This window comes from Cryphonectria parasitica, assembly GCF_011745365.1.
Source record: "Cryphonectria parasitica EP155 unplaced genomic scaffold M406scaffold_2, whole genome shotgun sequence".
Lineage (NCBI taxonomy): Eukaryota > Fungi > Ascomycota > Sordariomycetes > Diaporthales > Cryphonectriaceae > Cryphonectria > Cryphonectria parasitica.
In genome coordinates, this window is record NW_024468910.1 from 588,047 (window position 1) to 615,826 (window position 27,780).

General features: G+C 42.1%; 5 protein-coding genes across 5 annotated transcripts; all 5 read right to left on the reverse strand.

The window, feature by feature from the left end:
* Positions 1 to 9,770: 9,770 nt before the first annotated feature.
* M406DRAFT_349714 (uncharacterized protein) lies at positions 9,771 to 13,210 on the reverse strand (the record flags this gene model as incomplete). The annotated part of the gene is made up of 4 exons (XM_040922494.1): positions 9,771 to 11,978; positions 12,065 to 12,140; positions 12,210 to 12,290; positions 12,588 to 13,210. 4 exons carry the CDS (start codon positions 13,208 to 13,210, stop codon positions 9,771 to 9,773), a joined length of 2,988 nt encoding a protein of 995 aa, XP_040779259.1.
* An 874-nt stretch (positions 13,211 to 14,084) lies between these two features.
* M406DRAFT_75465 (uncharacterized protein) lies at positions 14,085 to 15,185 on the reverse strand (the record flags this gene model as incomplete). The annotated part of the gene is made up of 1 exon (XM_040925853.1): positions 14,085 to 15,185. One exon carries the CDS (start codon positions 15,183 to 15,185, stop codon positions 14,085 to 14,087), a length of 1,101 nt encoding a protein of 366 aa, XP_040779260.1.
* Positions 15,186 to 18,195: 3,010 nt separating this feature from the next.
* On the reverse strand, positions 18,196 to 19,823 carry M406DRAFT_326852 (uncharacterized protein; the record flags this gene model as incomplete). Its single annotated transcript, XM_040920142.1, has 4 exons — positions 18,196 to 18,570; positions 18,643 to 18,832; positions 18,899 to 19,111; positions 19,798 to 19,823. 4 exons carry the CDS (start codon positions 19,821 to 19,823, stop codon positions 18,196 to 18,198), a joined length of 804 nt encoding a protein of 267 aa, XP_040779261.1.
* A 2,038-nt stretch (positions 19,824 to 21,861) lies between these two features.
* On the reverse strand, positions 21,862 to 22,232 carry M406DRAFT_326853 (uncharacterized protein; the record flags this gene model as incomplete). Its single annotated transcript, XM_040920143.1, has 3 exons — positions 21,862 to 22,053; positions 22,083 to 22,164; positions 22,204 to 22,232. 3 exons carry the CDS (start codon positions 22,230 to 22,232, stop codon positions 21,862 to 21,864), a joined length of 303 nt encoding a protein of 100 aa, XP_040779262.1.
* A 5,259-nt stretch (positions 22,233 to 27,491) lies between these two features.
* On the reverse strand, positions 27,492 to 27,701 carry M406DRAFT_250828 (uncharacterized protein; the record flags this gene model as incomplete). Its single annotated transcript, XM_040916724.1, has 1 exon — positions 27,492 to 27,701. A coding segment is annotated over one exon (210 nt), but the record flags the coding sequence as incomplete, so codon positions are not given.
* Between the last annotated feature and the right edge of the window lie 79 nt (positions 27,702 to 27,780).

Here is a 27,780-nt window from a genome sequence, read left to right on the forward strand (position 1 = left end):
TTCTCATAAACAATAAACTCAAGAAGCTTACAGAAAGATTTCCCTTCAGTATTGAATAGAATAAGGAAATAATATAAATTAAATATCTTATCTATAGAATAGAGCTAGAAAAGCTCTTCACCTGCATCCTCTTGCAAAACATCGAGATACAACAAAACAAAGATCCTCGGATCAGCCTACTTCACAATCTATACCACGAGCTAGCATGGATCTCCTATGCCTATTATAGCTGCAGAATGCATTTCTCAGAGAAAGTGCAATACAAATGGTTCTCCATCAGAGAACCAGAACAAATCCTTCAGACTGTTGAAGAACAGGAACTCCGCTTCAAAGAGGTTTTCAACAGGCAGCACTATAATGCATACATCGGACTATCAGATAACTGCCCCAGGCAATGCGTGGATAAAAAAATAGAGTAGTAGCAATGCAAGACAATGCTTTATACGATTCATATCAACAATAAGATTCGCAACTAGCATCAACAGAGAAAAGATTAGGAATAATAACGATACGAGCAAAAGCAGGCCAAAAAGCTTGCTTAAGAAGCAGCGAAGCAAGCTTAGAAGAAAGACAAGCAGCTTTTAACAAACTCAAAAGAACAAGATCGCTTGTAAAGAAACTGCAGATAATCAGACTAGAACAGTTCCTATATAGAGCTTTTAAAGCAGATTATGCTTACATCAAGTTCGATATATACATTCAAGAATACAAGTATAGCGCACTATTGAATAGCAGCGCTCAGGGAAACTTCATATCCCCATACATCATCAATCAGGCATAACTACAGTGGAAATGAAAAAAGCAACCATACATTCTCAGCACTATAGAAGAACAACCTATTGTATACAACTAAGGAGTAATCAACAAGGAAACTAATCATCTACCTATCTCAATCCAAGAATATGCAATCAGAGTTTCTTTTGATATCACGGATATAGCACAATATGAGCTGATTATGAGACTTTTATAGCTCAAGAAGCATAATCCTTGAATTGATTGAACTACTAGCCAGATCTCATGAGAACAAGCCATACTCAGAGAGATAGTTGCAATTAACAATAAAGGATCGAAGCTAGTGGTTGGAGAATACTCAGGAAAAGAGGCTTTATACAACTTTATATATACTTTCAAGTCAGCAGGGCTAGCAGTTCAAGAAGAAGAATCTAGTGATAAGCGAACCTAAACAGTATCAGAGCGCTAATAAGTTAACAAAATAACGGAAGCGAGACCCTCAGCACGTTAGTCCGCTCCGGAGCAACAAGGAAAAGCTTTAGAAAGTGGATTGTGAACTCATACAGGAAAAACCTCGAAACCAGGCCCTCGAGCGCTCGGTCCGGCCCGGAGCGAATGCTCAAAGCCCTCAAAAACAACGAACGAAAAGAAGCACGCTCAACAGTACCTACTGTTCCTTCAGGTAGCAGAAACAGCACATAGACCAGAACCAACACTCGCAAGTATATCACGAGAATATCACAAGTTCAAGAAACTATTCCAGAAAGGATTGAATACAGAATTGCCAGAATACAGCTTATACAACCATAAGATCCCGCTACAAAAAGGGAAATAATCCAAATTCTTCCCTATCTACAGACTAAACAAAGCATGATTAGAGATACTCAGGGAGTATCTCGACGAGAATCTTAAAAAGGAATATATACAATCATTGCAATTATCAGCAGAATATCTCATTCTATTTGTATTCAAGAAAAACAGCAAGCTCAGGCTATGTATTGATTACAAGCAACTTAATAACATTACAATCAAAAACCGATATTCATTGCTTCTCATCAAGAAACTACAAGATAGATTGCAAGAAGCACAGTAGTTTACAGCTCTGAATCTAAAAGAAGCTTACAATCTGATCAGAGTAAAGAAAGAAGAGGAATGGAAAACTGCTTTTAGAATATGCTACGGATACTATGAATACTTGATCATGCTCTTCAGTTTAACGAACGCCCTAGTGTCAGGGCTTGTATGCGCACAAAGGAAATAGGTGGCCCTTGCGACCCCTGGTGGCGGTCCAGGGCTGCTGCGAGGGCTTCGCTCCGAAGCAGCGCTCTCGTACGATACCGCGTGGCCATCAGGCCATTGTCATCCCATCTAGTCCAGGCCAATTGTGTACATAAGGGAAAGGGGAACAACAGGTCCAGCAGCGAAAAAGAGGAGGAGGGAGATAGGTTCAGTAGTCCCTTTGAATGGAAGCATCAACAGAGCGGCTTGGGAGCAGCTCACACCCCTTCACCTCACTTGTGTGCCCTTTTTACCCTGACAAAAAGTAATCTCCGATAGAGATAGGAAATTCAATTCAAAATTTTGAACTTTGCTTATAAAACAGCTCAGAATATACTACAGAATATCTATAGCATTTCATTTGTAAACAGATAAATAGATGAAAAGAATAAATCAGATTATTAAATAGTATTTTTAATACTATATTAACTAGAAACAGAATAATTGGATTAATCTGTTATTTCTTATACAGTTTGCTTATAATAGTGCAGATATAAGCATAATAAAGAAGTTGCTATTCTTTATACTCTACAGATATAATTCAACAGCTTATTACAAGGCACTGCTAAGAGCAGATGTAGAAGCTGTAGATAAAAGAGTTAAGAGAATTAAGAAGATTTAGAAGGAATTTCAGTTAGAATTACAATTTGTTCAAGAACGAATAATATAATATACAAACTCCAAAAGAATTGAGAAACCAATCCTACAGAAGAGAAATAAAATCTATCTATTTTGAAAAAAAAACATCAAAATAATCAGATCTAGCAACAAACTCGATTACAAGAAGTTAGAACTATTCAAAATCTTGCAACAGATTTCCCTAATTAATTACAAGTTAGTATTATCTTATAAAATAAGAATATATCTGATTTTTCATATCTTACTGCTGAAATTAGCAGCATAGGAAATACTAGCAAACAATATAGCAGAAGTAGAAAATAATAAACCAAAGTATGAAATAGAGAAGATCCTTAAGTACAGAAGTACAGATAGCACAAGAGAATATCTTATTAAGTAAAGAGAATACTCAGCAAGTGAAAATTCGTAGAAACTATAGAGAAATATTAAGAATACTCAAGAGAAAATAGCTGAGTATTGGAAAAGAAAGGAAGCTAGCACTTAGAACAATCGCTCCGCTCCGAACCGAAACCCAGAAGCTTCAGAGATCTCACTCTCCAGAAAATCCAATCAGTTTACTACTGAATTCCCTATATCCACGGAATTCCAGTCGAAACTCTCAAAAGAAGAATCTTCAGCAACAGCAGCAGACTTCTCTGCAACTACAGAACGAATTCCAGCAGCAATACGAGCTCGCTTCTCCTCAGCCTTCTTACGCTCTAACTCCTCTACGCTGGAAAAGCTTCAACGAATAGCCTTCATCATCTTCTCGAACTACAGACGTTTCTGCTTTCGCAAACGTTCCACCTTCGCAGCAGCATTATGCAGCTGCCTCTCAGCACTTTCGAGTTGGTCCTCCAAGCATTAGTATTGGATGCTTATTCAACGAATTTCCGCTGCGCTCAACCCTTGAACATCGCACCGGAAGCAGCTCAGGCGAATACATTCGGCGCAATAGGAGGAATCCTCGATAGAGATTTAACAAAACTGAATATCACAGCTCTTGCAGAAAGAACAGGAAGGCATAGTAACAGCGTTTGTAAGGAAAGGAAGAAATCCTTTTGTTTAGTCTTCTCAGCACGAGAATAAGATTTGTTAATTCTGTTCAACATCTCGATTAGAAAGGCAAGATCATGCATACGGAAGACTTGCTGGAATACTTACAAAAGATTGTTAAGAATAACAACTAATAAAAGAGAGATAATATTATAACTTATTTAATATATAAGTTACGAAATAAATCACAAGTAATAAGAACCAGATATCAAGAATCCAATATTCTAACAAAATATTGATTACATAATCCAGAATTAGGATTATAAGCACAGCTAATCAGAAAGAATAGCTTTGGATATGTGCTATTCAGAGCTAGTAGGATAACTTGAATATGTTGCTATTCAATATATTCATACTGAAGAGCTGGATATATAACCATGCATTCATTATCATTAGATAGATTCAGTATATAGCTCTTCAGTTATCAATCTAAGTATTCAGTCTTACATACTGAGTAGCCCCAAAAGCAGTGAATACTTGCATCGCTTATTGAAAACTTGTACAGTTCCGTATTCAAGAACTTGATACTTTGATACCGCTCTTGTTAGCATAAACCCTTTGCATACTTTGGGATCTTCGGATTGCTGCAGTGCTCATTACACTTTCTCTTATTGCTTCAGAATAGATTAACTTGTTAAGAATCTCGCTTCTGCTATTATACTAATCTGTTAGCGCTCTAGCACTGTTTAGATTCGCTTATTACTAGATTCTTCTTCTTAAGCTATTAGTTCTGCTAATCTGAAAGTATATATGAATCTGTTTAAAGCTTTTTTTATCGAATATTCTTTAATAACTAGATTTCATTCTATGCTATTAATTATAACTATCTCTCTAAATACAGCTTATTTCTATAAGATCTGGCTAATAGTTTAATTAATTCGAGAATTATGCTTTTTAAGCTATAAAAGCTTTATAATTAGCTTATGCTATGCTATATTTATAATATTAAAGAAAACTCTGATTATATATTCTTGAATCAAAATAAATAGATAATTAGTTTCCATATTAATTATACTTTGATTATATGCAACAGATTGTTCTTTTATAGTGCTAAGAATATATAGCTGCTTTTTTCATTTCTATTATAGTTGTACTTAATTGATAATATATAGAAATATAAAGTTTTTCTGAGTACTATTATCTTGTAATGAGCACTGCAGCAATCCGAAGATTCCTAAGTACACGAAGGGTTTATGCTAACAAGAGCGGTGTCGAAGTGTCAAGTCCTGGAATACGGAACCGTACAAGTCCTAATAAGCGATGCAAGTGTTCACTGCCTTTGGGGCTATCAGAGTAGAGAGTAATCTGATACTTAGATTGATAACTGAAGAGCTATGTACTCAATCTATCTGATGGTAATGAGCGTGTGGTTATATATTCAGCTCTTCAGTATGGACCGTAAGAGTCGGTGGTTGATTGTTGCGGTCCTCTGCCTGGACCGTGAGGACCGATCGTCGACTGCTCCAGTCCCTTCCTGATTGGTTGCAGCCTGTAACCCTAACTCTAGGTTACGTAATCCTTGTTGGTTGTCCGATGTTGAATCATGACACCGGGTCCTTGTTACTCGTGACCTGTTTTGTAACCTGCATGTTGGATGAGTCATAACATATCTAATAGTACGCTATACTTGTATTCATGAATATATATATTGAGCTTAATATAAGCATAATCTGCTTTAGAAGCTTTATATAGAAACTGCTCCAATCTAATTATCTGCAGTTCTCTTATAAGCAATTCTAGCTTTTTGAAGTTTTTGAAAATTGCTTAGCTTTCTCTTAGACTTGCATAGCTGCTTCTCGAGCAAGCTTTTTAGCTTGCTTCTACTCGTATTATTATTATCTCTAATTATCTTTTTATTAATACTAGTTGCAAATCTTATTATTAATATAAATCATATAGAGTATTATTCTGCATTACTACTATTCTACTTCTTTATTCATATATTATCTAGAGCAGTTGTTTAGCAGCTCAATATATGTATTGCTATATTGCTTATTAAGAATTCTTCTAAAGTAAAGCTTCTCTGCTTTAATAATCTGAAGAATTTATTCTGATTCTCTGATAGAGAATTATTTATATTATATCTTCTCTGAGAAATGTGCTCTATAGCTATAATAAGCACAGAAGATTTATGTTAGCTTGTAATATAAACTGTGAAGTAAGCTGATTCGAGAATTCTTATCTGGTTGTATTTCAATGTTTTGCAAGAGAATGCAGATAAAGAGCTTTTCTAATTCTATTCTATAGATAAGATACTTAATTTATATTGCTTTCTTATTCTTTCTGATGCTAAAGAGAAATTTTTCTTTCCGAACTTCTATAAAGCTGTTAAGTTCGCTGTTTCCGAAAGATTCTAATAGATTGCTAGATTGTTTGCTCTAGCTTAATCCCTCTGTTGCTTGAGAGGTATTTTCAGCGTTATTTAAGTATTTGTATTAGTAGCTGAGAAGATATTATTTTCTATTCATATTTCTAGCTATAGCGCTTAATATGAGTAATAAAGAGTAATGAAGAATGCTATTGCTAAGTTCTATTTTTAGTACTTGAATACTTTATTCAATAATATTAAAATAATTCGAATTATTGCTGCTTGTAATTATACTAAGCATATGCTTTTATTCTTCTATTGCTATCTGTTTATAGTATCTAGGTTTTTGAGAAAACTATTCTGAGCTTTTCTTACTTAAGAGATATATTAAGCAATTATTATTATAGCAGAATATTTAGCTGAAACTTCTATAAATAATAGAGTTCGATACTTGCTTTAAGAGAATATTTTTATTTAATTAATTAAGTTTTTATTATTAAGCAATATTTACTTAGTATTCTTTCTGAACTAATTGCTATTTATTTTTTCTGAATTAATAGCAATTATATAAAATATGCTTCTATTTATTGCAGTTATAGCAAGTAATACTATTCTTTTTACTATACTATTTATTAGCTATATTAAGCTTTATAAGATTAGCATATATTATGCTGCTCTAAGCTATGCTATTATATTAACTGCTATTCTTATACTAAAGTTTCTTGTTTGTATTAGCTAGAAACTTCCAAGTTTAGCTTTCTTCTTTCTTGAACTTCTTTATTCATTATTTATATAAATAGTTATTAATGCGGATTATCTGATTTGAGAATATTACAAAGTTTTTCAGTTAATTCTATTTGAAGATCTCATTCTTAATATTATTCTTAAATCTCTTATAATAATATTTTATAAGATTCTTATCTTTCTATAAGAATTATACTAAGAGCTATTTAAATCTAATTATATAAGTAGAAGCTAATTTGATCTGTTTAAGATTTATAAGCTGCTAAGCTATAATATATTCTTTATTAAAATTATTAAAGATCTTCTTAAGAGCTTTTTCGAAACTTATAAAGAAATCAAATATATTCTTAGTATTCTGAATATATGTATTAGAGTTATTCTAATACTTCAAGTAATTATATAGAGAAAGCTTGTATTAAATAAGAATATTTTTTTTGAAATAAGTTTCTATAAGAATAACTTTCTCAGATTCCTTAGTAAACTGAATTATATAATATAGAAAGTATGCTCTGCAGTAAGTAAGAAATTTATATAGCATCTTTTAATTGCTATTATATATAGCAAGCTTATTCATCTTATATACTTTTCTAGCATTATTAGTAATTATAGAAATAAGTTATGCCTGCTAAGCTTATTAAGCTTACTATTTTAGCTGAGCTTGCTAATTAGCAATAGTAACACTCTGCACTTATTGCTGATTATACAGATTCTAAATACGCTGAGTAAGCTGATATATCTAGTTAATTAGTTCTTTCTAAATAGAAGCATATAAGAATAAGAAGAATTCTTGAGAAGCTATTATATTCTATATTGCTTAAGAGAATAATACTGAATTATTCTTGAATAAGAATTATCAAAATGTAATAAGCACTGCAGTAATTTAGAGATTCTAAAGTATATAAAGAGTTTATGCTAACAAGAGCAGTGCTAAGTATAAGCTTTGAATATGAAAATACAACTAGGATAACTATGCAAGTATTTACTGCCTTTGGAGCTAATAAAGTAAGAGAGTAATCTGATACTTAAATTGATAACTAAAGAGCTATATATAATAATCTATCTAATGGTAATGAATGTATAACTATATATTTAGCTCTTTGTTATAGCTTATCTTGAATTATTAGCAATTTAAGTAATTCAAGTAATTCAGGCTCATTGAATTATCTACTAATCTAATAATCCGTTTCTGCTGTAATCCTTGTTCTGAATTATATAATCACTATTGATTATCTGATGTTGAGTTGTAATACCTGATTCCTTGTTTGATAAGCCTATTCTGCAACCTGCATGTTGAATGAGTTATAATACTTGAATAATCTATTCCTATTCTCATACTAGGAATTATTTATATTTAATCTTTTCTAAAAAATATAACTTATAATTATAACTAATATATAAGATTTAAGCAATTCTATAATAATTTTAATATATATAATTAATTCTAGAATCTTTATACTAAACTGATTTTATATTATAAATAGAAATATAAATAAAGAATTCTCTAAAGCTGAATTTATATACTATATATTCTATATTGTATATAGAAATATAATAATATATACTAATAAAATCGAATATATTGCAAAGTATTACTAAGTTTGCTTTACTAGAATTAATAATTTTCAATAAATTGCTAATAAGCTTTAATAAATTATCTAATTGCTTATTAAAAAATACTTCTTTAAATACTTACAAGAGTTATTCTATCTATTATTGCTTATAGTATTCTAAGAAATATCTTTCTTTATTATTTTCTCTAAAAGCTAATTCTTTTTCAAAGATGCTAGAGCAATCTGAGTTGCTATTATTTAAAACTGTATTATAGATTAATTTCTTTCTTCTTATTGCTAATTGCTTAATCTTTCTTTATAATACTTTCAGAAACTATTCTAAACTTTTCTTGCTTAAAAGATATATTAAGTAGTTATTATTATAATAGAATATTTAGCTAAGATTTTTATAATTAATAAAATTCAATACTTACTTTAAGAAAATGTTTTTGCTTAGCTAATTAAGTTATTATATTTATATTATATTAAGCTATTATTCTTTGAAAATAAGCTTTTATTATTAGAGATTACTTCTTCTAGTATGCTGTAGTTAGCAATAATTATTCTGAGAAATGCATATATAAGTTCTTCTGCTATACTTGTCAGGTGGAAAGGTTGCAAAGGCAATGTGGCGAGGTCTTTCTCTCTTTCAGGGGCATACAACCAGAATAACATTGAGGCCTAAGGAGCTAAGTTCTGCTCAGCAGTGCTGACGTGGCTAGAAAGCCGCTTTATAGCCGCATATTGCTTAGTCATCCGTAATCCAGCTGGCTTAGCTGGCTCTGAGCCTTGCTGGCACAATCGGCCCTGACAATACTGCTGTTGTGGTGGCCAGGGTGGTAGTCCATGGGACATGGAGTACAGTGGGTCAAGGGTCCTCATACATATAAAGGATACCACCCACTTTTCAAATTCTTTAGCTAGAGGCAAGAAAAAAGCATTCTTTTCTCTCCTTTCAATTTTGAACCCTTTGGACAGGTCTAAGACAGGTTTTTCACCCTGTTCTTGCGCCCGTGTGGCCTTAGTTTGCTGTCCTCATCTGTACAGGCACGCTTGGGTTGCACGAGCCCTTGCCCATTGCTTCGGCAGCTGTTTGTCCCTTTTTTCTTTCGAGGGCGACGGCGCCCTAGTTCTGGTTCAGTATCTGCAAGTAACTCTGATAAGCTCGACTTGCCTGCAGATAGAAATAATAGAACAAAGATTCTATCTGCAATATCACTGCTTAAGCTTAGAAGAAGCATTATTTAAGTATATTTTCAGTATAGATCGGTATTAGAGACTTTTTGACTGTTTAGTAGTAACCTTGTATAACACTATCAAAATCAAGTATACAATGAGTCTTATATACATATGCTAAACCAAGTCCCATCAACAAAGTAAATTTGGGTGTTGGATGACAATCCAGGCACGTCGACCACGGTTAGCGGTGCGACGGGATACTGATACACATGCACATCTCTCCCTCTACCCTCTCCCCTATCTCTCTACCGGAACAACCACAACCCCGAATTGTGCGTCTTCTGGTGTGCCGTCGTGCCAGACAACAACCCGTCTCTCCGGCTCTGATTCCCGGCGGATTGCATTTCCTCGCGAATTCCGCCGAGCTTGCGCTCGCGATTCATCCATTTCGTCGTCCACCACGAGTTCCAACCAGCGGTTTGGTCTTGTATCTGCTGCTCCGCGCGGCTATCGCTCAACTCGTCTTCTTCGCGCGCCTCCTCATCCGCCGGCTGCAATTCCTCGAACTCGAACAGCTGAGACACCGCGCCGGGCTTTTCGCCTTCGGCGACTGGGGGCTCGTTGGTCCAGGGCTGTGTGTCGGGTAGGTCATCATCGTACTGGGAGTCTAGAGGCACGTCCTTGTTCGCCCCGCTGACGATGGGGTCAAACTCGTAGTCCTCATCATCCACGACCTCGTCGTCATCATCCTCGACCTTGCCACTCTCTTTGTTCTGGCTGCTACCCCACATGTACGGCCGCAGCTGCGAGGAGAGCTTGGCCTCGTCGTGTGAGTCGGCCTCGCTGCCGACTAAGATCGCCGACGTGTGCCCCGACTGCACCTCTGACGCCGCCATCGGATCAAGGTCAGACGGCTCCGCCCCGTCTACGCCGTTCAGGCTCGATTCTGACTCTGTGGTTCCCTCTTCCCATTCGATGACCTCAGGCGAAATAGCGTCCTGACGCGCCTGTTCTTCTTCGCTTGCATAGACTTGATCAAACGACAAGGCGTCGTCCTGCGCCAGATCAAGGTCAGACGGCTCCGCCGCGACTTTGTCATTCAGGCTCGCTTCTGAGGCTGTGGTTCCGTCGTCTACTTCGACGTGCTTATGGGGAACAGCATCCTGCCGCGCTTGTTCTTCCTCACTCGCGTACTTTTGGTCAAACGACAAGGCGTCGTCCTCATCGACCGGGTCCACAAAATCTTGTCTTGCGGCCCGGGTGTGAGAAAGGGCCGTTTGATAATTCTCAACCTCTAGGTTTCCGCTGGATCTGCTTAGAGAGTCTACAGGCTGAGCACTCTTCCTGGCAGCTTGGTCATTTGGAGACTGTGCGTTGGGCGATGCGACCTCCTCTAGGCCTTTCTGCGAGCCTAGCTTGCTAGAACTCGGTTTCAGATCTTCTTGCCACGCAACAGACGCCCCAACAGTGCCGCGAGCCTGTCTTGTTCCGGATTTCAGCGACGACCGAAGCGGAGGGTGGGTTTCTGAGCCCCGCAAGTTGGCAATGGAAGCGCGGCTAACTCGTATCTGGCCTCTAACCGCCCGGGGTCGTACGATTTTTCGGTTAGACGACAGCGGCTTGACGCAACGCAGCTGCGCCGCGCTTGCTCGCTCTACTCGGTCCGTCTGGGGTTTCAGCATTGCAGCGGCACGAGCCGCAGCAGCGTTTTTCCTCTTTGGAATTCTGATCACGCGCGTGCCATTGGCGACGGCGGTGCTGCCGGACATGGGCTGGGCCGTATGTTGACGCTTGGATGACTCCTGCGGGGCGAGGCGCGACTCGGTCCACTTGCGCTTGGCGGACCGCTGCTCCATTCTCTTGGCCAGGGCGCTCACGCCGGGTTTGTCGATCAGGATGCCCGACGCCCAGTCCTTGGCATGTTCCGAGGAAAGGCGGCCGCCAATCAGGTACTCGAGCAGCGGCTGGACGCGATAGTCTGCGCCGTAGCTGGCTTCGATCCAGGCATCTTTGTCTTTGTAGGACAGTGTGCGCAGGCGTTTCTCGCAGCCGGCTAGCAGCCGCACGCCCAGGTGACCGAGCTCGACAGCGTCGCCCTTCTGGGCCTTCACCACCTCCTCGTTGCGGTACTTGAGGGTCGACACGGTGAACCCAAACACCTTGACGGTGCACACGGGGTCGGTCTGGACGACAGCCTCGTCGTCCGCCTTTTCCGTAATGGGGTTCTCTGTGGCTGCCCCTGGGATGATGAGAATCTCACGGCTGGTGAGCCCGCCGTGTGCCATGTCGTGCGAGTGCACATGGCATATAGCGCTGCACAACTGCTGAAAGATGAACAACCGCTCCCTGGGCCCGAGCGTGTCCTCGCCGGCAGCCTCCAGGTCGAGCAGGGTGCCAAGCGTCTCCGTGTTGTCGGGGACAAAATCTCCGATGGCCCACGGCAGGTTATTCGGCTTCGACCGAGAGTCATCGGCGGCGTAGACAGCCACTTCTACGAAGTTGTACACGTTGGGCTGGAAAAAGAGAGCAATAACCAACAGTCTCAGTATAGGTTGGTTCGCGGGTTGATTGTAAATGACTGTTTGCGGATCCAACTTACATAGTACGGGAGAAATGGAGCTAGGGCGCAATATACCACCACCTTGTTCACTTGAACTTCCAACACGGGGGAGGGACTATTAGGCTCTACCATCGGCTGCTAGGCAGAGAGTAGCTGTTTCGGAGGGCTCCAGACGGTAAAAAACGGCTTCGCGAGGATGCTCGTAGGGGCGCCGGTCCCCATGTACAGGTACGTCGCCGTCGGCTTGGACTTGGACTTGGACGTGCTGATACGCATGTTGTTGTGGCGTGTGTCGACGCCGATGTGCATGCTCGGAAAGTATGTCGGCGGGCTGCGGTGGGTGTGCGAGGCCAGGTGGATCACTGGCCCCACTATCGCCAGCCAACCTAGCTATAGCCTCAATTAGCCAGCTTTTTTCTTCCCTTCCTTTCTTTTCCTCCCTTTTTTCCTTCCCTAAGCGCAGTTCAATACAGTTTATTTCCAATAGTGGGCCTCGAGTTCGAATGCGTGAGCCAACTTGCGGCGGCGTGCGTCTTGGACAGGCGTAAGCTTCGGCACCCACATGCGGAACTGGAGCCGCGAGATGGTGATGAGGAGGCAGCCGTCTTGCGGCACCGGGAAGTGTTTGCCCTTCTCTACCGCATGCGACGTCGACCAGCCCGCGTCCGGGTCCGCGTCTAGCGTCGCGTACCTCACCCTCTCGGTCAGCACGCCCACGCGCACCATTACCTGCTTGTTGGCATTGGGCTGCGGGTAAAGGTCGATGCTGATCGTCTTCCGACTGATGCCCGTCTGGTTGTTCTCAGCGAGCTCAAAGTCGCACGCGCAATTATCTTTGGCCCGCTGCTTCGGGTGGCTCTTACCCGCGAGCTCAGCCTCTTCCGGGTCCAGCGACCCGAGGATGTAGGCGCTGTTGTTCTTGGGCATGCTCGTCTTACTCATCTTTTCCAGCGGCAGCGCGAAGAACGGACCCCACAGCTCCTCGCGCGGGTTGCTGCCCATCCACGCGTCAGTGCTATGATTATCATGAGCCGTAGAGTCGAAACGAAACTCTGAGTTGTGGTCCGCGATCGCCTTCACCGATTTCTCCGCCACTGTGTTGTTGTCAGTGACTATGCGGAACGAACCGAGCATGACCAGATACTGGCTCAGGTCCAGAGAGTCGGTTCCCTCTGGGGGATTCATGGCTGTCGCTTGTCAAAACTAGTCAAAAGAAAAAAGTTGCTGAAAGGTGGCTGTGCCCGTGGGTGGTGGAACAAGCATTGGGCCTTGCAGGAGCGCAATGTCGGAATTGAGAAAGAAAAGAAAATGGAAGAAGACAAGTTTAGGTGGATAGGTTCGATGAAGGACTGAGGAGGGGGGTAGAAGGCTATGAGAGAAGGGCTGCGCGCTAGGATGGTTGCTACGTAGGTGATTGGCACTGACAACTGGTGGCGGGGATACGCTTGCGACCCCTGCATGTTATTCTCACTCACTTGGAACGGGATCAGAGAGGCGTCATGACAGCCATTGGATTACAGCCATTGGATCAGATCTCATGCAGACCTGGTTCGTGGCCTTCCTTCTTATTGGTCAAGCTATCTCGTTGCCCAGGTACCTAACTCACGGGCTCTACTACCCGATTGGACCCCGAGCGCGCGTCTCCCTTTCCTGTCATCCCTGCAGCCCGGCACGTCATGCGCCTCATGCCATTATCTCATTGGTTACTTCTGTGCATGCGACGCGGTTTGTCCGCTCCGCTCCTGTCTCCCCTTTCCTCGGCCTTTCGGACCTATCTGTTTCAGGTTCAGGCGAGGTAAGGCGGTTTGGAGCGCTATTTTGGCCATGCTCCTTGGCCTCTATTGGTCAAGGTGTTTGGCCCGGAAGAAGTCCTCGCAGCCTGAATGTCCGCACTCCTGAGGCCGACGCGGGTGCGATCCTTTGCACTTTGGGCAAGCTGCCCATGGGCCAAAACCAGGCTGCGCCCGTGCAATTTGTTGATGATGATGCTTGTTCAGCAAGTCGTATTCTTTGGGTTTCCAAACACCCCAGAGAACTGGTGGAGTTGGAAGTGGTACCCTTAACCCTTTCTAGGACGTTGCGTGCGTCTATACTGCTTTCTCGTGTCGACCCTACCGTCGAGAACTCCAGTGCTGGCCGGCGTCTGGTTTGTCTTTTTTTTCTGGTTTCGTAAGGAGCGCTTCTCGATGTCGATAATGCTCTTGGTGTTCAAGCCGTACGCCATTCTAGATGACTTCCCAGATGCTGTTGATGCGAAGCTGCTGCCCATGGCTGGACCCGAGTTTTTGCTGTCTTCTGAGAAATTTAGGGCCGCTCTTGATGCCACATTCCCCCTTATCATAGTCCTAAGTTGAGAACCGTCTTTCTGTGATTCCTGTGATTCCTGTGATTCCTGTGCTTTCTGTGTTCTCGGTCGTGTCCTGTTTGGTCTTGCGGCTTGGCTTTTCCGCACTTTCCCTGGCTGCCGGGCTCGCAATGCTTGTGGAGTCGCTGGTTGAGAGACCGTCCCCTGAGCCGTCTGCTGAGTAGAAGAAGCGCTTTCCAATCCCACTTGCCGCACTTGTTCGACCATAGCCTCGTGATATTTCTGCTCCGCCTCCGCCGCAATGGGCTCCAAATTCTCTAGTTCCACCTTCCAGAACTCATCCAGCGGGATCTTTTGCATATGCTCTCGCGCCTCGGCCTTGGTGGCTTCCATCTTGTGCAAAATGTCGCACAGAGTGTCGGCGACATGCCGCCAGTAGCCATCAGACTGTCCTTCGTGGTTGCTTCCGTCGCCAAAGAGGTGCAAACCGCGCCTCCAAAACCCTCCCTTCTCCGCCATGAGCATTATGAACTGTAACAAGGCAGAGACCCTGCAGAGTTGGTACCATGCGTCCGGAATGTCGCGCTGCACCTGGTCCACTGCGTCTCCGTCGGGCAACGAAGGCCACAGCCCCGCGCACTGCTGCCTGGCAGGCATGGGCCTGGCCTCTGGCTCGAGTAGCTCAAAATCTGGCGTAGCTTTCCTCCTTTTCCTCGCCAGATTTTCCAGGTCCTGCCCGATCATGAGATACCCCGTGTTGAAAAAGGTAGCCTCTTCTCCGTTAGCAAGGCGCGTATTGCCAGGCAACTCGTCCTCCGAAGCCTGGCTACCGCCGGTTGGGCTGCCTATGGCCATGACTTTGGTGTGGAAGCTGCTCTTCTCGGTCTTGTTTTTTTCGTTGTTGGTGAAGGTATCGTTCTTTCTCGTTTTGTTCTTTTCGTGCTGTTCTCTCTCGTATCGCTGATTATCGCATCCTTCTTTCCTCGTTGCGTTCGCTCTCGTATCTGGTAGCCTCGATAGCTCGCGTCGGCTCGAAGGAGTTTTCGTTAATGTACTGTTTCTGACAAGTCAAACGTGCTTGCCAATTGTATGCAGACTGCTGTTGCCGAGCCGAGTAATGGTGGTTAGAAAGATAGCTTGTAATGTGCAAGACACAGACATGAAGATGGTAGAATGCCGAGTTGTCGATGCGAACAAAAATTTGGCAAAGGGGTAGGGAGCTGGGAACGGAATTAAGCTGGGTTAGCAGGGGGGTCCAGCTTTCAGAGAATGGACTTAAGTTTGGCTGAGGCTAATGAAGGGAAAGGGAGAGGGCATGCAGTACCCAATCAGCTTGCATCAGTCTCCAGGCAGCCGCTGGGCAGCACAGACCATGTTCGCATTTCACATCACTTAAAAAAAGGTCAAATGGGCTCTAAATTTTCTATCCTTCTCTCAAGTGCAAACATTTTCCGCCACTCAGTCACATCCACTTTCGCGAAGCGCATCGTCTAACCATACAGCGAATCTAGATTTTGCAACCGATCCTCATACCACGAGTATAGCATGACTGTAGGTTGTTCTATCTATACATAGGAATACGCATATGGAGAGTAGGAAGGCCTTCCCGGTAACTAAAGGACCACAGCGCCTAATGATCTTTGTCATCGTAACCGGGATCATATACCCTAACCCTGATGAATACCCTTGCCCGATACTCCATCTCTTTGGCTCCATTTTGCTCTACAAACGAGCGCTTAAAATACAACTTCCAGATATTTGGAACTCCAACTACAAGTAGCTAAGATTTAGAACCCAAGCGCTCGCTTGTAGTCGCACGACTTACCGAGTCCTAGGGCCGGAGTTGTGATGCATGGCGGCGATTTTAAGAAGAGCAAAATGCCTAACTGTAGCCATACAAACGGTTGCTAATAAGCAATGATACCAGAAAGTGATCTACTAGCAGAACCGGCCTATGCTGCTGCTTGGGGTCCTGCTTCAGCAGCCCTGTTTGCAACCTATAAGCTTATGAGCAAGATTATGAAGGAGTTAACAATTCAGAAACCAAGCACTACTCGTACGAAGCCCAACACACTTCCGCTTCTAGTTTGACTGGAAATAGTCTAGAGCAGCCAGCCTGAAAAATCCATTGATTACGCATCACATCCGCTGTTCCTCAGCGTTCACCAAGTAGGCCCGCCAGTGGCCGGAGCATTGTGGATGAATAGGAGCTTGTCAATGATAGATGGTATGAGTGCTTCCGACACCTGTCTCTGGCTACCTAAAGCCTCCATTGCGTTGACTTTGACCACACTCAAGACGCCCTCGAGGACCTTCAGGGATTCCTGGCCGCTTCTGGGTATCCTTGACTGCCCCTGGGGCCCGGCCATCCCCGGACACCGTTAGACGCGCGCACGCCTAGCGCCTATAAATGCACCTGGTTGGCAAGGGCGATTGCCAAAGTTCAGAATCCTCGAGGATAAATATAAGTAGAGCACGATAATGCAAGCAAGAGTTACCAAGATACCGACATATGAAGGTAGGATCAGTTTCTATTCTCTGCCCAAAAAAGAGGCTTCCCGGTATCCACCTGGCTTCCGAGACGCATTGTATACATAAGCTTTGAATGAGTCGATTCCAATCTTCTGTAAAGCCTCCCGTCTCCAGACCCGAGACAGTAATGAGAAGCTTCCAACGTTGTGTGGCCAATGGCCGAAAATTAAGGCAAACAGCTTCAAAGTTCAAACCAACAGCCTCAAAATGGCGGTGCACTTGATGTACCACTTGACTAGGTAGACGCCCAACGTATGACTCTGATTGCCCTGCACCGTATGGGGTTTCCGTCTCCCCATGCGGCGCGTCGTGGGAACAAAAGTCATATCAACAGAGGGAAACACCCTCTTACCAGTCATGCCCCAATCCATCTGGAAGATGGAAGCCTGCAGAAAAGATCATGTTAGATACCGCTAATTAATTGATGGAAGTCTGATTGTTTGGAAGGAACAGAGGGGGGACAAACATGACGGATCTGCTTGTACATGCCGGGCTAACAAACTTGTGTGGCGCGACGCTATTGGCGGTAATGAAACAAAGATGCCTTGGGGGCCATATGTGCGGGAGGTGGCGTAGTATGATTGGTAAAAATTGAGTGAGAAGTTGTACGATTGGTAGAAACTCCAAGTGCCTTATGCACTCGATGGAGGAAATGGAACTTGTAATTTCCAAACGCGAGGGGGCTCTTGCATATAAATACACGACTTGCCCCCCCGGACTTCCCCTTATAAAATGTTTTGCTTCCTTCGGGCGCGTTGCTCTACGGTCATGCCTCTCGGTCTTCACCTCACCTCACGCCTCATTTTTTAAGTCTAGTTGCCTCGTATTTCCTCACCGAGACACGCTACGCCCCCCGGCGGCACAGTCCGGGCACAAGAGCACTTCTAGCCTTTTGTTAGCGCTCGCCTCATTTTTCATTTTCGCTCCGGTGACCAGCGCTGGGCACCCGAGTTTTGGCCCGGTTTTGTGTCGGATGTGGCTCAGACAAGGATGGGTCGGAAATCATGTGGATGTTGTAGATCTCCGAGTGGATGAGCATTGATTTATTTGTGCCCTGGCACTGCGGCTCCCGTAGCTTGACGCCCGGACATCCTTCAGCACTTCTCTTCTAAACAGCAGGCCTTTGAAGCCAAGGTAGGTTGTTATGGCGCCTTTACGAGTCATAGAACAAGGTAGTTGACTGACATGTATGGAAAACTAAGGAAATACCTAGGTATGGAGAACAATCCCGCTCCACTTTCCTCTTGAGCTTCTCGGTTGCCCCCACAACAGGAGTCCACGAGACCTACAGATTATTGCCGTATCATCCGAACTGGAAGTGCTCTTCGTCCCACTACAGCTCCTCAAACGCACACATGACTCGACTTAGATGCGATGTTCGGAACCGTCGGGGGTCACTGGCCACTTTTGGGCCAAAATCGAACGCGTAGCCAAATCGCATGGCAACCAGTAACCTCCTCCGGCCCGTGGCTTTCAGCACCGTATTCGTCTCTCTGCAGAGGAGGTAGTGAACGGAATGAATGAGGAGCCGCGAGAGCTCGAAGGGGTCCGAGGGATAGTATAGCCAGTCGTCATTCCCCAAGTTGGTGCCCAGCAGACACTGGACCGCGGCGAGGCTCGCCCCGAAGGGCAGGGGTGAGACCCGCCACTCCATCACGCACGCGATGCCCGACAGGTCAGGCTTGACCAGGATGCTCATGTCGGAGAGCTCGTGGTTGTGCGGCGTTCAGGGCCAGCTGCGGTCGAAGATGTCGCTCAGCTCCTCCATCGAGCATTTTACGGGCATCGTACTGAGCTCGGGGTTGGTGTTGCGGGCGTAGTCGGTTCTCATTTCTCTCTTTGCCCTCTTTTCGTATCCGCGCGGCTTTAGCAGCAGTGAGGGTAGCATGCGATACTTGAACGTCATCCAAGCCTCGTCTCTGCACTCGCCCAGCGAAGCTGCATTGAGCATCAGTGGCGTAACGACTAATCTACGACATGGATTAGCTATTGGGGACTACGGATGGGAGGCCGCCACTCGGCTCTGATGCACTCACTCAGCCAGATCCTTGATGACCCCCTCGAGACAGCTGCGGTTCTTCTTTTCGGCGAGCTCGGCTACCACGCAGACAAAAGGCCGCCCGCGGGGGCACCGCAGCTGCCAGACGCGCAGCGCATCTATGCCTTCTGGCGCCCAGATGCCCAGGTCGCCGTACTTAGGGACGAAGCGTCCAAAGACGGCGGGCAGGCAGGGCGAGGGTAGGTCCGGGCTGCCGTCGGCGTCACATGCGCGGAACTGAAGCAGGGTCAAATAATATCTGTAGCATATTGTAATGATGCACTGCAATATCCGAAGATTCTGAAGTACACAAAGGATTTATGCTAACAAGAGCGGTATCAAAATAAGAATCAATTGAATACGGAAATATAACAAGTAATCCGTACAAGTGCTTTTATCCGCCTTTGGAGCTATTCAAGTATGTAATAAATAAATACTTAGATTAATAACTGAAGAGCTATATTCTAATAGTTTATTTAATGATAATAAATGTATTCTTGTTTTATAGCAGCAAAAAGTTAAGATTCGATAGGAATAGAACAGGGTTAGTCAGAGGATGGTTCTGCGTCTATTTGGAGAGGAGTGAGTGACCTGGGTTCCGGAATTTCGTCTCGGTGCAATGTGTGGGCTGCGAACCATCGGGGATTGGAGCGTGGTCAGAGCATAGAGCTCCTAACATGATTGCCGATCATTATAAGGCTCATCATGAGGCGTATCTAATGTTTATAAAAGATCATGCAGGGGATGAATTGCGGAAGTTGGCTAGCAGCAAAGATGAAAAGAGACTGGACGAAACCTATAGTGATAGGGATGGACAGGAATTTCAAAGAGGTGTAGGTCAATGGTGTATTTTCCTATGTTCGATTATATCCTAAGTGAATCAGATCGATCCCTTACTGCAGCGATGTTACAGTGGAGGGCATCCTCGGCTCTCATATTGCAGAAGACCTTGAATACCTGTATAGTAATCATTTTATAGAGTCTGTACAACTTCTTGCAAGAGCATTGATAGCCTCGAGTGGCATGCTTTTGATATAAAGATTGGTTCCATCTCTACAAGGTAGAGGCAATTTGTTTTTGATATCTGGATTTGTGCCCATGAGTTGCTTTGTTGGGCTACAAAACTTTGTAGAACCATGTTGAAACTGTGCTGCCTATGCAGTCAACTTTTCATCTTGTTTTTTAACACTTGCGGCTTGCCTGTTTGCTAAGCATGATGCAATTCAATTCTACTATAAGTTTTCAAATCTAGCAAGTTCGAGCCCAGAGAAAAGATTCGCATAGAAGCAGAGAGAGTAGTCAAAGAAGAAAATATGGAAAAGGGTTTATGAATAGTATAACTCAAAGGACTTGGTTCAATCAATATTGAAATCTGACTCTGCTATCTGATTTATAACTAGCAAAAGCAGAAAGTTATAGAATTCAAGCTAGATACTTCCGATTACAATTTGAAATTAGACGTATTACTACTCTACATTCGATTTCAAAAATAAGATATTGCAATACTTCTATAATTAACTACAGTGACTCACTCTAGCACAGAAGTTTTAACCAATGAATTGTCCTATTGATACATGCGCACGTTGCTGCCGTTCTTCGAGTGCTAACTTATATTATCGCGAAGATGAGAAGTAGCCAGTAATATCCAGCAATCTCAGAATATCTACGCTGTATTACGAACTCTAAAGCTGTCATACTGTATTCGCCTCTCTCGTTTGTATCAGCGCCATGCTCCAAGCTTGCTGTCTGCTTTGAGCTCTCCCATAATACACTTCTCGGGATGTGCTATGCAGTGGATTTAGGAGATACAGACTAGAATGCAGGAGAGCAATGTATATATTAAAATATACGAAACCGTTCCACTAAATTTGGTATACTACGGCCCTCCGCACGCTCTGGGGAGTACACCAAATTTTTTCGTATATTTAAATCTATATCCTAGGGGGCTCATTCAATTGCCAGCCACTGTTTTTATATTCAATTGCCAGCCACTGTTTTTATATTCAATTGCCAGCCCTGTTTTTATCATTTAATTGCCAGCCGGAACGGTTAAGGGATCAACGGAGTGGATGCTGTAGCGAAAGCAGCCTGCCACTGGAGGGTACGGCCGGACCGGAAGAGTTCTATATACCCTTGACTGGTGCGAGTAATGAGTGCACCTTATTACAGTGCACTCTTGACATGATCGAGTGACGAGTGCATCTTATTACAGTGCACTCTTGATACGATTGAGTAATAAGTATACCTTACAAACTTACCCTGGACTTGAAATTTTGATTTCGATTCAACTTTTTTTTCCTCTATATCCTCCAGCAAATAAAGCCTACTTTTCTAACAGCCGCTTACATAGCTACTTATATAGCTACTCTTTCTAACGATATTTATTAATTGAGCAGTCTTTACATACCTTCTCAAGGAAGATAGTGCAATGATTATTACTTAGCAGTCCTATTCAGCTTGCTACTTGGCGCCTCAAAGGGTATATGATAGTGGAATATATGAGATAAATAGAAAAGCAGATAACAGAAAGCAACAATAGAAAGCAACAATAGAAAAGCAACTATGTATAGACTAATGATATACAAGCTCTTGATATCAGCATCACTTCTTCTGCATCTGGCTTGCAAGCGACGTCTGGCCTAGCCTTCTTTGAGATTGCATAGAGCTGATCTCGAAAGGAGGAAGAGAGCTAGAGCTATGAGTAAGAACCAGAGCTGAGCTTAAAGCGAAGATAGATAATCCAGCAAATTTATCATCTTGATTGCACAACTAGCTTTTATTATCGCTAGGCTGAGAAGTAGCCTTCTCGAGAAAAGCTAGCTAGAGAGAAGCTATCTCGAGCTCAATATCAGCTGAGTTCCTTACAGAGGTATCATCAAGATATACTTCCTCTTCACGAGCAAGCGGTTCAGGTATGCGAATAACAGGGGCATGCGCTCCCGAAGGCTCTCCTTCCTCGCCTTAGCCCTCCTCATCTCTTATAAAGAGATCGCAGCCCACATCTGGCATCGCAACATCCTCCTCCTGCTGCTCCTCCTCCTGCTGCTCCTCCTCCTGCTGCTCCTCCTCCTCCTGCTGCTGCTGCTCCTCCCTCTTCACCGCTGTATAATCACTCTCTTCCTCCCCAGTGGGCTTCACCTTCCTCGCCAGCGCCTATACTAGATGACCACAGTCTCCATTACTAAGGGCTTCGGCTTGATAGCAGAGATGCTCCACGAGTGCTTGTTCAGCGAGGGATTGAGCCTCGCTGGATAGTTGACTCTTCTTCAGGAGCCTGAGAGCCTCTGCCTGCGCAACTATTACGTATAGAATCTGGGATCTCTGAGAATCATTTCGCACTTATGGATTCTACAAGCAACGATCCGTTCCTCCGCTATAATAGCAGTTGATACAGAGAGGGGTAGAATCAACTATGCTGCAGAGCATAACTATACAATCCGTTCAGAGTCTGTATTTCTGAGCATAATGCTGATACAGAATCAAGGCTAACATGCTAGAAGCCTGAATGAGAGCTGAAATCAAATTCTTCGTTGCTGCTGAAGTGCTATATAGGAGGCTAAAGCTTCTTAGGCTCTTGCAATGCATTGAATTGACTATAAGTAGTCTGATTGCAGTAGCTGCTATTAATTTAATAACTTGAGTATTGGTAGGCAGAGTGCTTTTGGAGAACTGCTTCTGTATAGCTTCAAGGGAAGCGTAGATTGCTTCCTAAGCAGTCGAGCTTGCAGATAGAAATGCATTAGCTAGCTAGCTTAATGATGCAGAGGGAGAGGAAGCTGCATTGAGAGGAGCATACTGCTTCAAGCTGATTCAAAAATAGCTTCTGATGCAGCTTGTAATGAAGATATAATAATCAATCTGATAATAATATAGTAATTAATGATTTGAATATCTGAAAAGTGTAGTAAACAAATGTATCAATATAGATGTTGTTGTTAAGAAAGAAAGGAAAGATTAAGATTTCTAAAAATGCAAAAAGAGAGAGGGGAAAGTGTTTATTTATTCTACTTAGCAAGATCTGAAAGCTTCCAAGCTATATGCACTTATGATATAAGGCAGTTGAGAGTATACTGGAATCTAGTGCACTTGTGATATGAGGCAGTAGCGAGTATACTGAAATCTAATGCACTTGTAATATAAGGCAGTAATGAGTGCATTTAAATCTAGTGCATATGTAATATGAGATGATTATGAGTATATATAGTTGCAATATAGCTTTAAATTTATAAAGGAATAAGTATGAATATATATATATCATCTTTAGTATAATCTTAATATAAGATCTAGAGCTCAGAGTATTAAAGGAAAGCATTATCAATTAAGGTGCTTCAAAATCTCTATATATGCTATCTAAGCTAGTTATAAAGGTTCTCCAGCTTCCACTAGGCATTATTAACTGCTAAGCTGTTACTATACTGAGAAGATTGCAGTTGCTGAGGCTGGGACTGCTGAGAGTAAGCAGCTAGGCAAGGCTTGAGAAGCTGGCTTGCATCCTTTCGTCTCTGGTAATCCCTGGTACAGCAAGCTTCTATCTGATTCTTCTTGATACAGAGATCAGAAAGATAAAAGAGCTTATCAAACATCAGCCCTTCCAGATGAGTTACGCGAGATACTGCCACATATGTTAGACTAGATGCAAAGTTCTTGGAAGAGATATTCATTATAGCCTGGTTCAGTATAGAGCTCTGCGATTTGTATATAGTAATAGCGTATGCAATGATCAATAGAAACTGGATATGCAAGCAAGGGGCATTTCTCTTGAGAAAGTTCTGATAGATAAGGAAGATGGGGATTATACTGGAGGGAATCTTGTAATTCTCTGGGAAGCAGTATGGCTCAGAATAGCTATTCATCTTGATAAGTATAACAAAAGGCTAGTATTTGCAAGAATTCTTAATCTTAGCAAACTAGATAATATCATAAACAGTGCTGATAGCATTATTCACCAAGCTAATATCGATTCATATATTATCTATAAGTATAATTTTAGCACTAATATAGAGCAGCAAAGAATTGTGCAGATTGCCAGCATCTCAAGAAGGAACTATATGCGCTTATAGTTCTATATTAATAGCAATGTTCTGGATTACAGGCTTATTAAGATGTTCTAGATGGATTGTATTGTACTCAACAATCTCAGCATTGGTAGAATAGATGCGCAGAGCATTATTAAAGCGCTTTATCTCGTTCAGAAGCAGGGAAGTAGATATGCGGAATGAGAGAGTTTTCCAGTCCTTCTCAGTAGGCTTGTTAGTTCGGAGGCTCTCAAGCACATTACGAAAAGGAGCTTGGCTTGCGCCTGCTTGCTGCATAATCTCGGTTAATTCGATAGTCTTCTTGAACTCGAGGTATGCTATCCGGCTAGCTTTGTTTACAAAGTTTGGAAGGTCTTTCTTATGAGAAAAGAGAAGCTTCGTTATTACTGGAGATAGCTGATAGAAATTGCTTAACAGGATAATATAGCAGCTATCAAAGATGTGATTGCACTTGAAGATCTGGCGAAAGTAGTAGTTAATCCATACCAAAAGCTTGCATAAGATTATTAACTTCTTATTAATAATGAAGTATTCGATATAGCAAAGCTTATTGCGGATATTTGTAGCTTTGCTAATAGTAAGATTATTGAGCTTTATTATATTTATAATAGGAATCCGATAGAGAGAATGAATTGTCTGGCTATTAATAGCATTAGCAGCAATACTAGTAAGCGCAGCCTTTATGATCATCTCGTAAGGATAAGCGAATCTATTCGAGACTCTCTGCATAGCTGCAGTAATAATCTTTAACGTATAAGACTTTCCTATGCTCTTTTGTTTATTAATCTGCAATAGAAGCTAATAATCTGAATTGCAAATCATGCTATTCCCATAATAATCATACTCAAAGCATTCCTTCTAGTGATTTACAATAGTAGTATATAGCAAGTGCTGCTGAGTATTTAGATTCAGAATAGCAAACTCTGATTGTAATTGGTCTGCTGATGCTGGAATATGCAAGATAGCCCGAAGATCCTTTCAGAAGTTGGTTTGCATATTCCAGAGATTGAGATATCGATTAATATGAGAACTCCAGTTATAGTTGAGATTGATAGAGTGATTGCTAAGAATCTCGATATTATTAGTCTCAATAGTATAGTTGGAAAGCTCTGTAGCTAATATATTCCAATCAGCAGCCTCAAGGTTTATCTGTACAGCATCAGGATTCTTCTCAAAGCCTTCCTCTGGCGCATCTATCTCTGCTGTGCTGTAGTAGTTGTTAGAGTGATTGTAGATAGCAAGGCAGTGCTCGAAAGCTTTGCTGAAGATCGGAAAGGATACGCTATTAATCTTCTTGAGATGATAGTAGTTTCTAAAGAGATGGTTGAGCATTAGCTTGATGCAAGCAAAGCTTTCAAAGTTCAGCAAGAAGCTCTTGAGAGAATACCGAGGGAAATAGTTCAAAACTCGAAGCTTAGCTGTAAAGCTGAATTATGTTTACTGCGCTCTAGTATAGTTGATCTTGGAGAGGAAATCAAAGTATATAAGATTCTTCTAGATAGCATAGCGCTTATAATACTTCTGGTAGAGAAGCTTGAAATCTCGAATCTAGTTATTAGCATTAAGAACTGTAAGGGAGCTCTTATGTTGATTAGATGAATAGCAATTTACATTGATAAACTGATGATTGTACTGAATGAGAGGGAAGCTGAGCAAGTAATAAGCAACTTCCATAGCTAGCTAGTCTTGTTCAGAGAGAAGCTTATTCATTATCTTAGCAATCAGAGATATTATAAGCTTTGCATGATTAATCTTAGAAATTAATTCGGATATTATCTTCTTGTATAGCTAAGTCTTTACCTTAGCCTTGAAGCAGTACTTAGCAATGTAGTTGATTACAGCTTGCAAAGAAGTATATAGCGCTATATCTGTATTAGCTAGCTAGGCTATCGTGATACTCCGGATATAATTATTCATGCAGCTATTGTTCCGAATGCTATCAAACACCTCCTAAGACGGATTCTTCTGCTTATTGATTCTGATAGTTATAGCAGCGATCTCGCGAAGGATGTATTTGTAGTAGAAGCAGCAGAGCTTATTCTCCGCTTACTTGCTATCAGAAAGCTTGTACTAGCGGAGACAGTAAGCCTCAGAGCACTGGTGTTGCTGTATATGATTGATAATGCGAGAAAGCATGCTGAACATAATATCCTTGCTAGGCTTGAATGCCAAGGAGTTGGCCTTATAAGAGAGTAGCTAGCAAGCAGGCTCTGGGTTATAAGCAGTAATGTGAAAGCTCCAAGCTCTTACGAACTCTTCTTTCTGAATATTGCTGAGAAATCCCTCATCAAGAGCCTGTATTATAGCTTTGATTCAGTAAAGGCTGTAAACATAAGTGCTTCCTCAGCCTTGCTACTCATAGCGCTGCTAGTAAGCTTTAATCTTCAACTTCTTGAACAGATACTCGTTGAAGAAAACCTGGAACCTGATGTAGAAGTGATAAGCAGCAATATGAGAGTTCTCCTTTAGATTCCAATGCATAATAACCATCTTGCTCTTATCATCAGCTTATAGCTACTCTTGATATCGTAGCATTATATAAGCTAGCAACTCCTAGTGCAGATCAGCTGCAGAAGCAGTAACGAAGATATGCGAGCACTTGAGCGCATAGCAGAGAGATTGCAACTTGTTCCTGATCTAGTTTCAGAAGGGATAAGTGCTTTTTAGCTTATCAGCTAAGCGAATAATAGAATTAAGAATAATACAAGCCTCAAGCTCATCTCTCTCAAGAGCTTTCTTAAATGCATTAATAATATTAAATATTAGCAAGATGTAATCAGAGCGATTAACAAAGAAATTGCTCTTCTTATTAATATCTGCTCTTATCAGTATATTGAAGACTATAAAGTTAAAGCGAGAATGCTAGGCAAACTGTTCATTCTTATGGAAAATCATATAATATACTTACTACTTAAATATACATTCGCATATACAAAGCTTGATAAACTCGCTCTTAGCTTCTGGAAAAAGCGTAGGTATTGCAAAGCTGAACAGAGCTATACAATGATTCAGATTGCTTAAAGGGGTGGACTGGATGCTTAGTATCTCGATGAAATTCTGTACAGGAAGCTTCTCGGGGTGCATAGGAAGCTGCTCGAGCTGCAAATCTCGGCCTGAGAGCTGCTGGCGAAGGCAGTGCAGATCCGAGTGGATAGCAATAACATTAGAAGCAGCAGCAATCTCCTCAAAAGCTTCCTCTTCATTCTTCTCCTTGTTATTAGATAGCTGTAATGCAGCTATCTTATTATCAATCTTGATGATTATGCATTTATCGATCATATTCCCATCCTCAGGCAGCTGAGCAAGCTGCTTGTAGTTTAACTGAAGATTGCTATATCCGCTATAATTAGCTATAAGGAATCATAGCCAGATCTCTATCATTTTGCAGCAGACTCTCATCTTCTTCTTATATGCTTGCATAATATGAAGCTTATTCTGGGTATTGCAAGGCCAAAGAATCAGAAGATCTGCCTTCTTGAGCAGATAAGAGAGCTATTGAAAGAGATAAGCAATATCTCAAAGAAAGCTGATATAATGCTTGCTATATTGATACTGCTAGCCCCAGATCAGACAGCAGTTGATGAAGATGTGAATTCGAGCAAACAGCTGCTTCTTAACTTGCATAGCTTCAGAAAGATTAGCAAAAACCATACTAAAGCTCAGGCTGTTCTCGTGCGAAAAGAAGTTGAGCAGCTTATTATCTTTCTTGTTATCAAGCTTATAGCAGGCTCTACAAATCCCATTCTGTTGAACCTTAAGACGAAACTAGCAGTGATTATAGCAGCTGCAGATCTCATATTGAGCTTCTTCATTCATTGCACTCTGGAAAGCTTGAATAAAATCT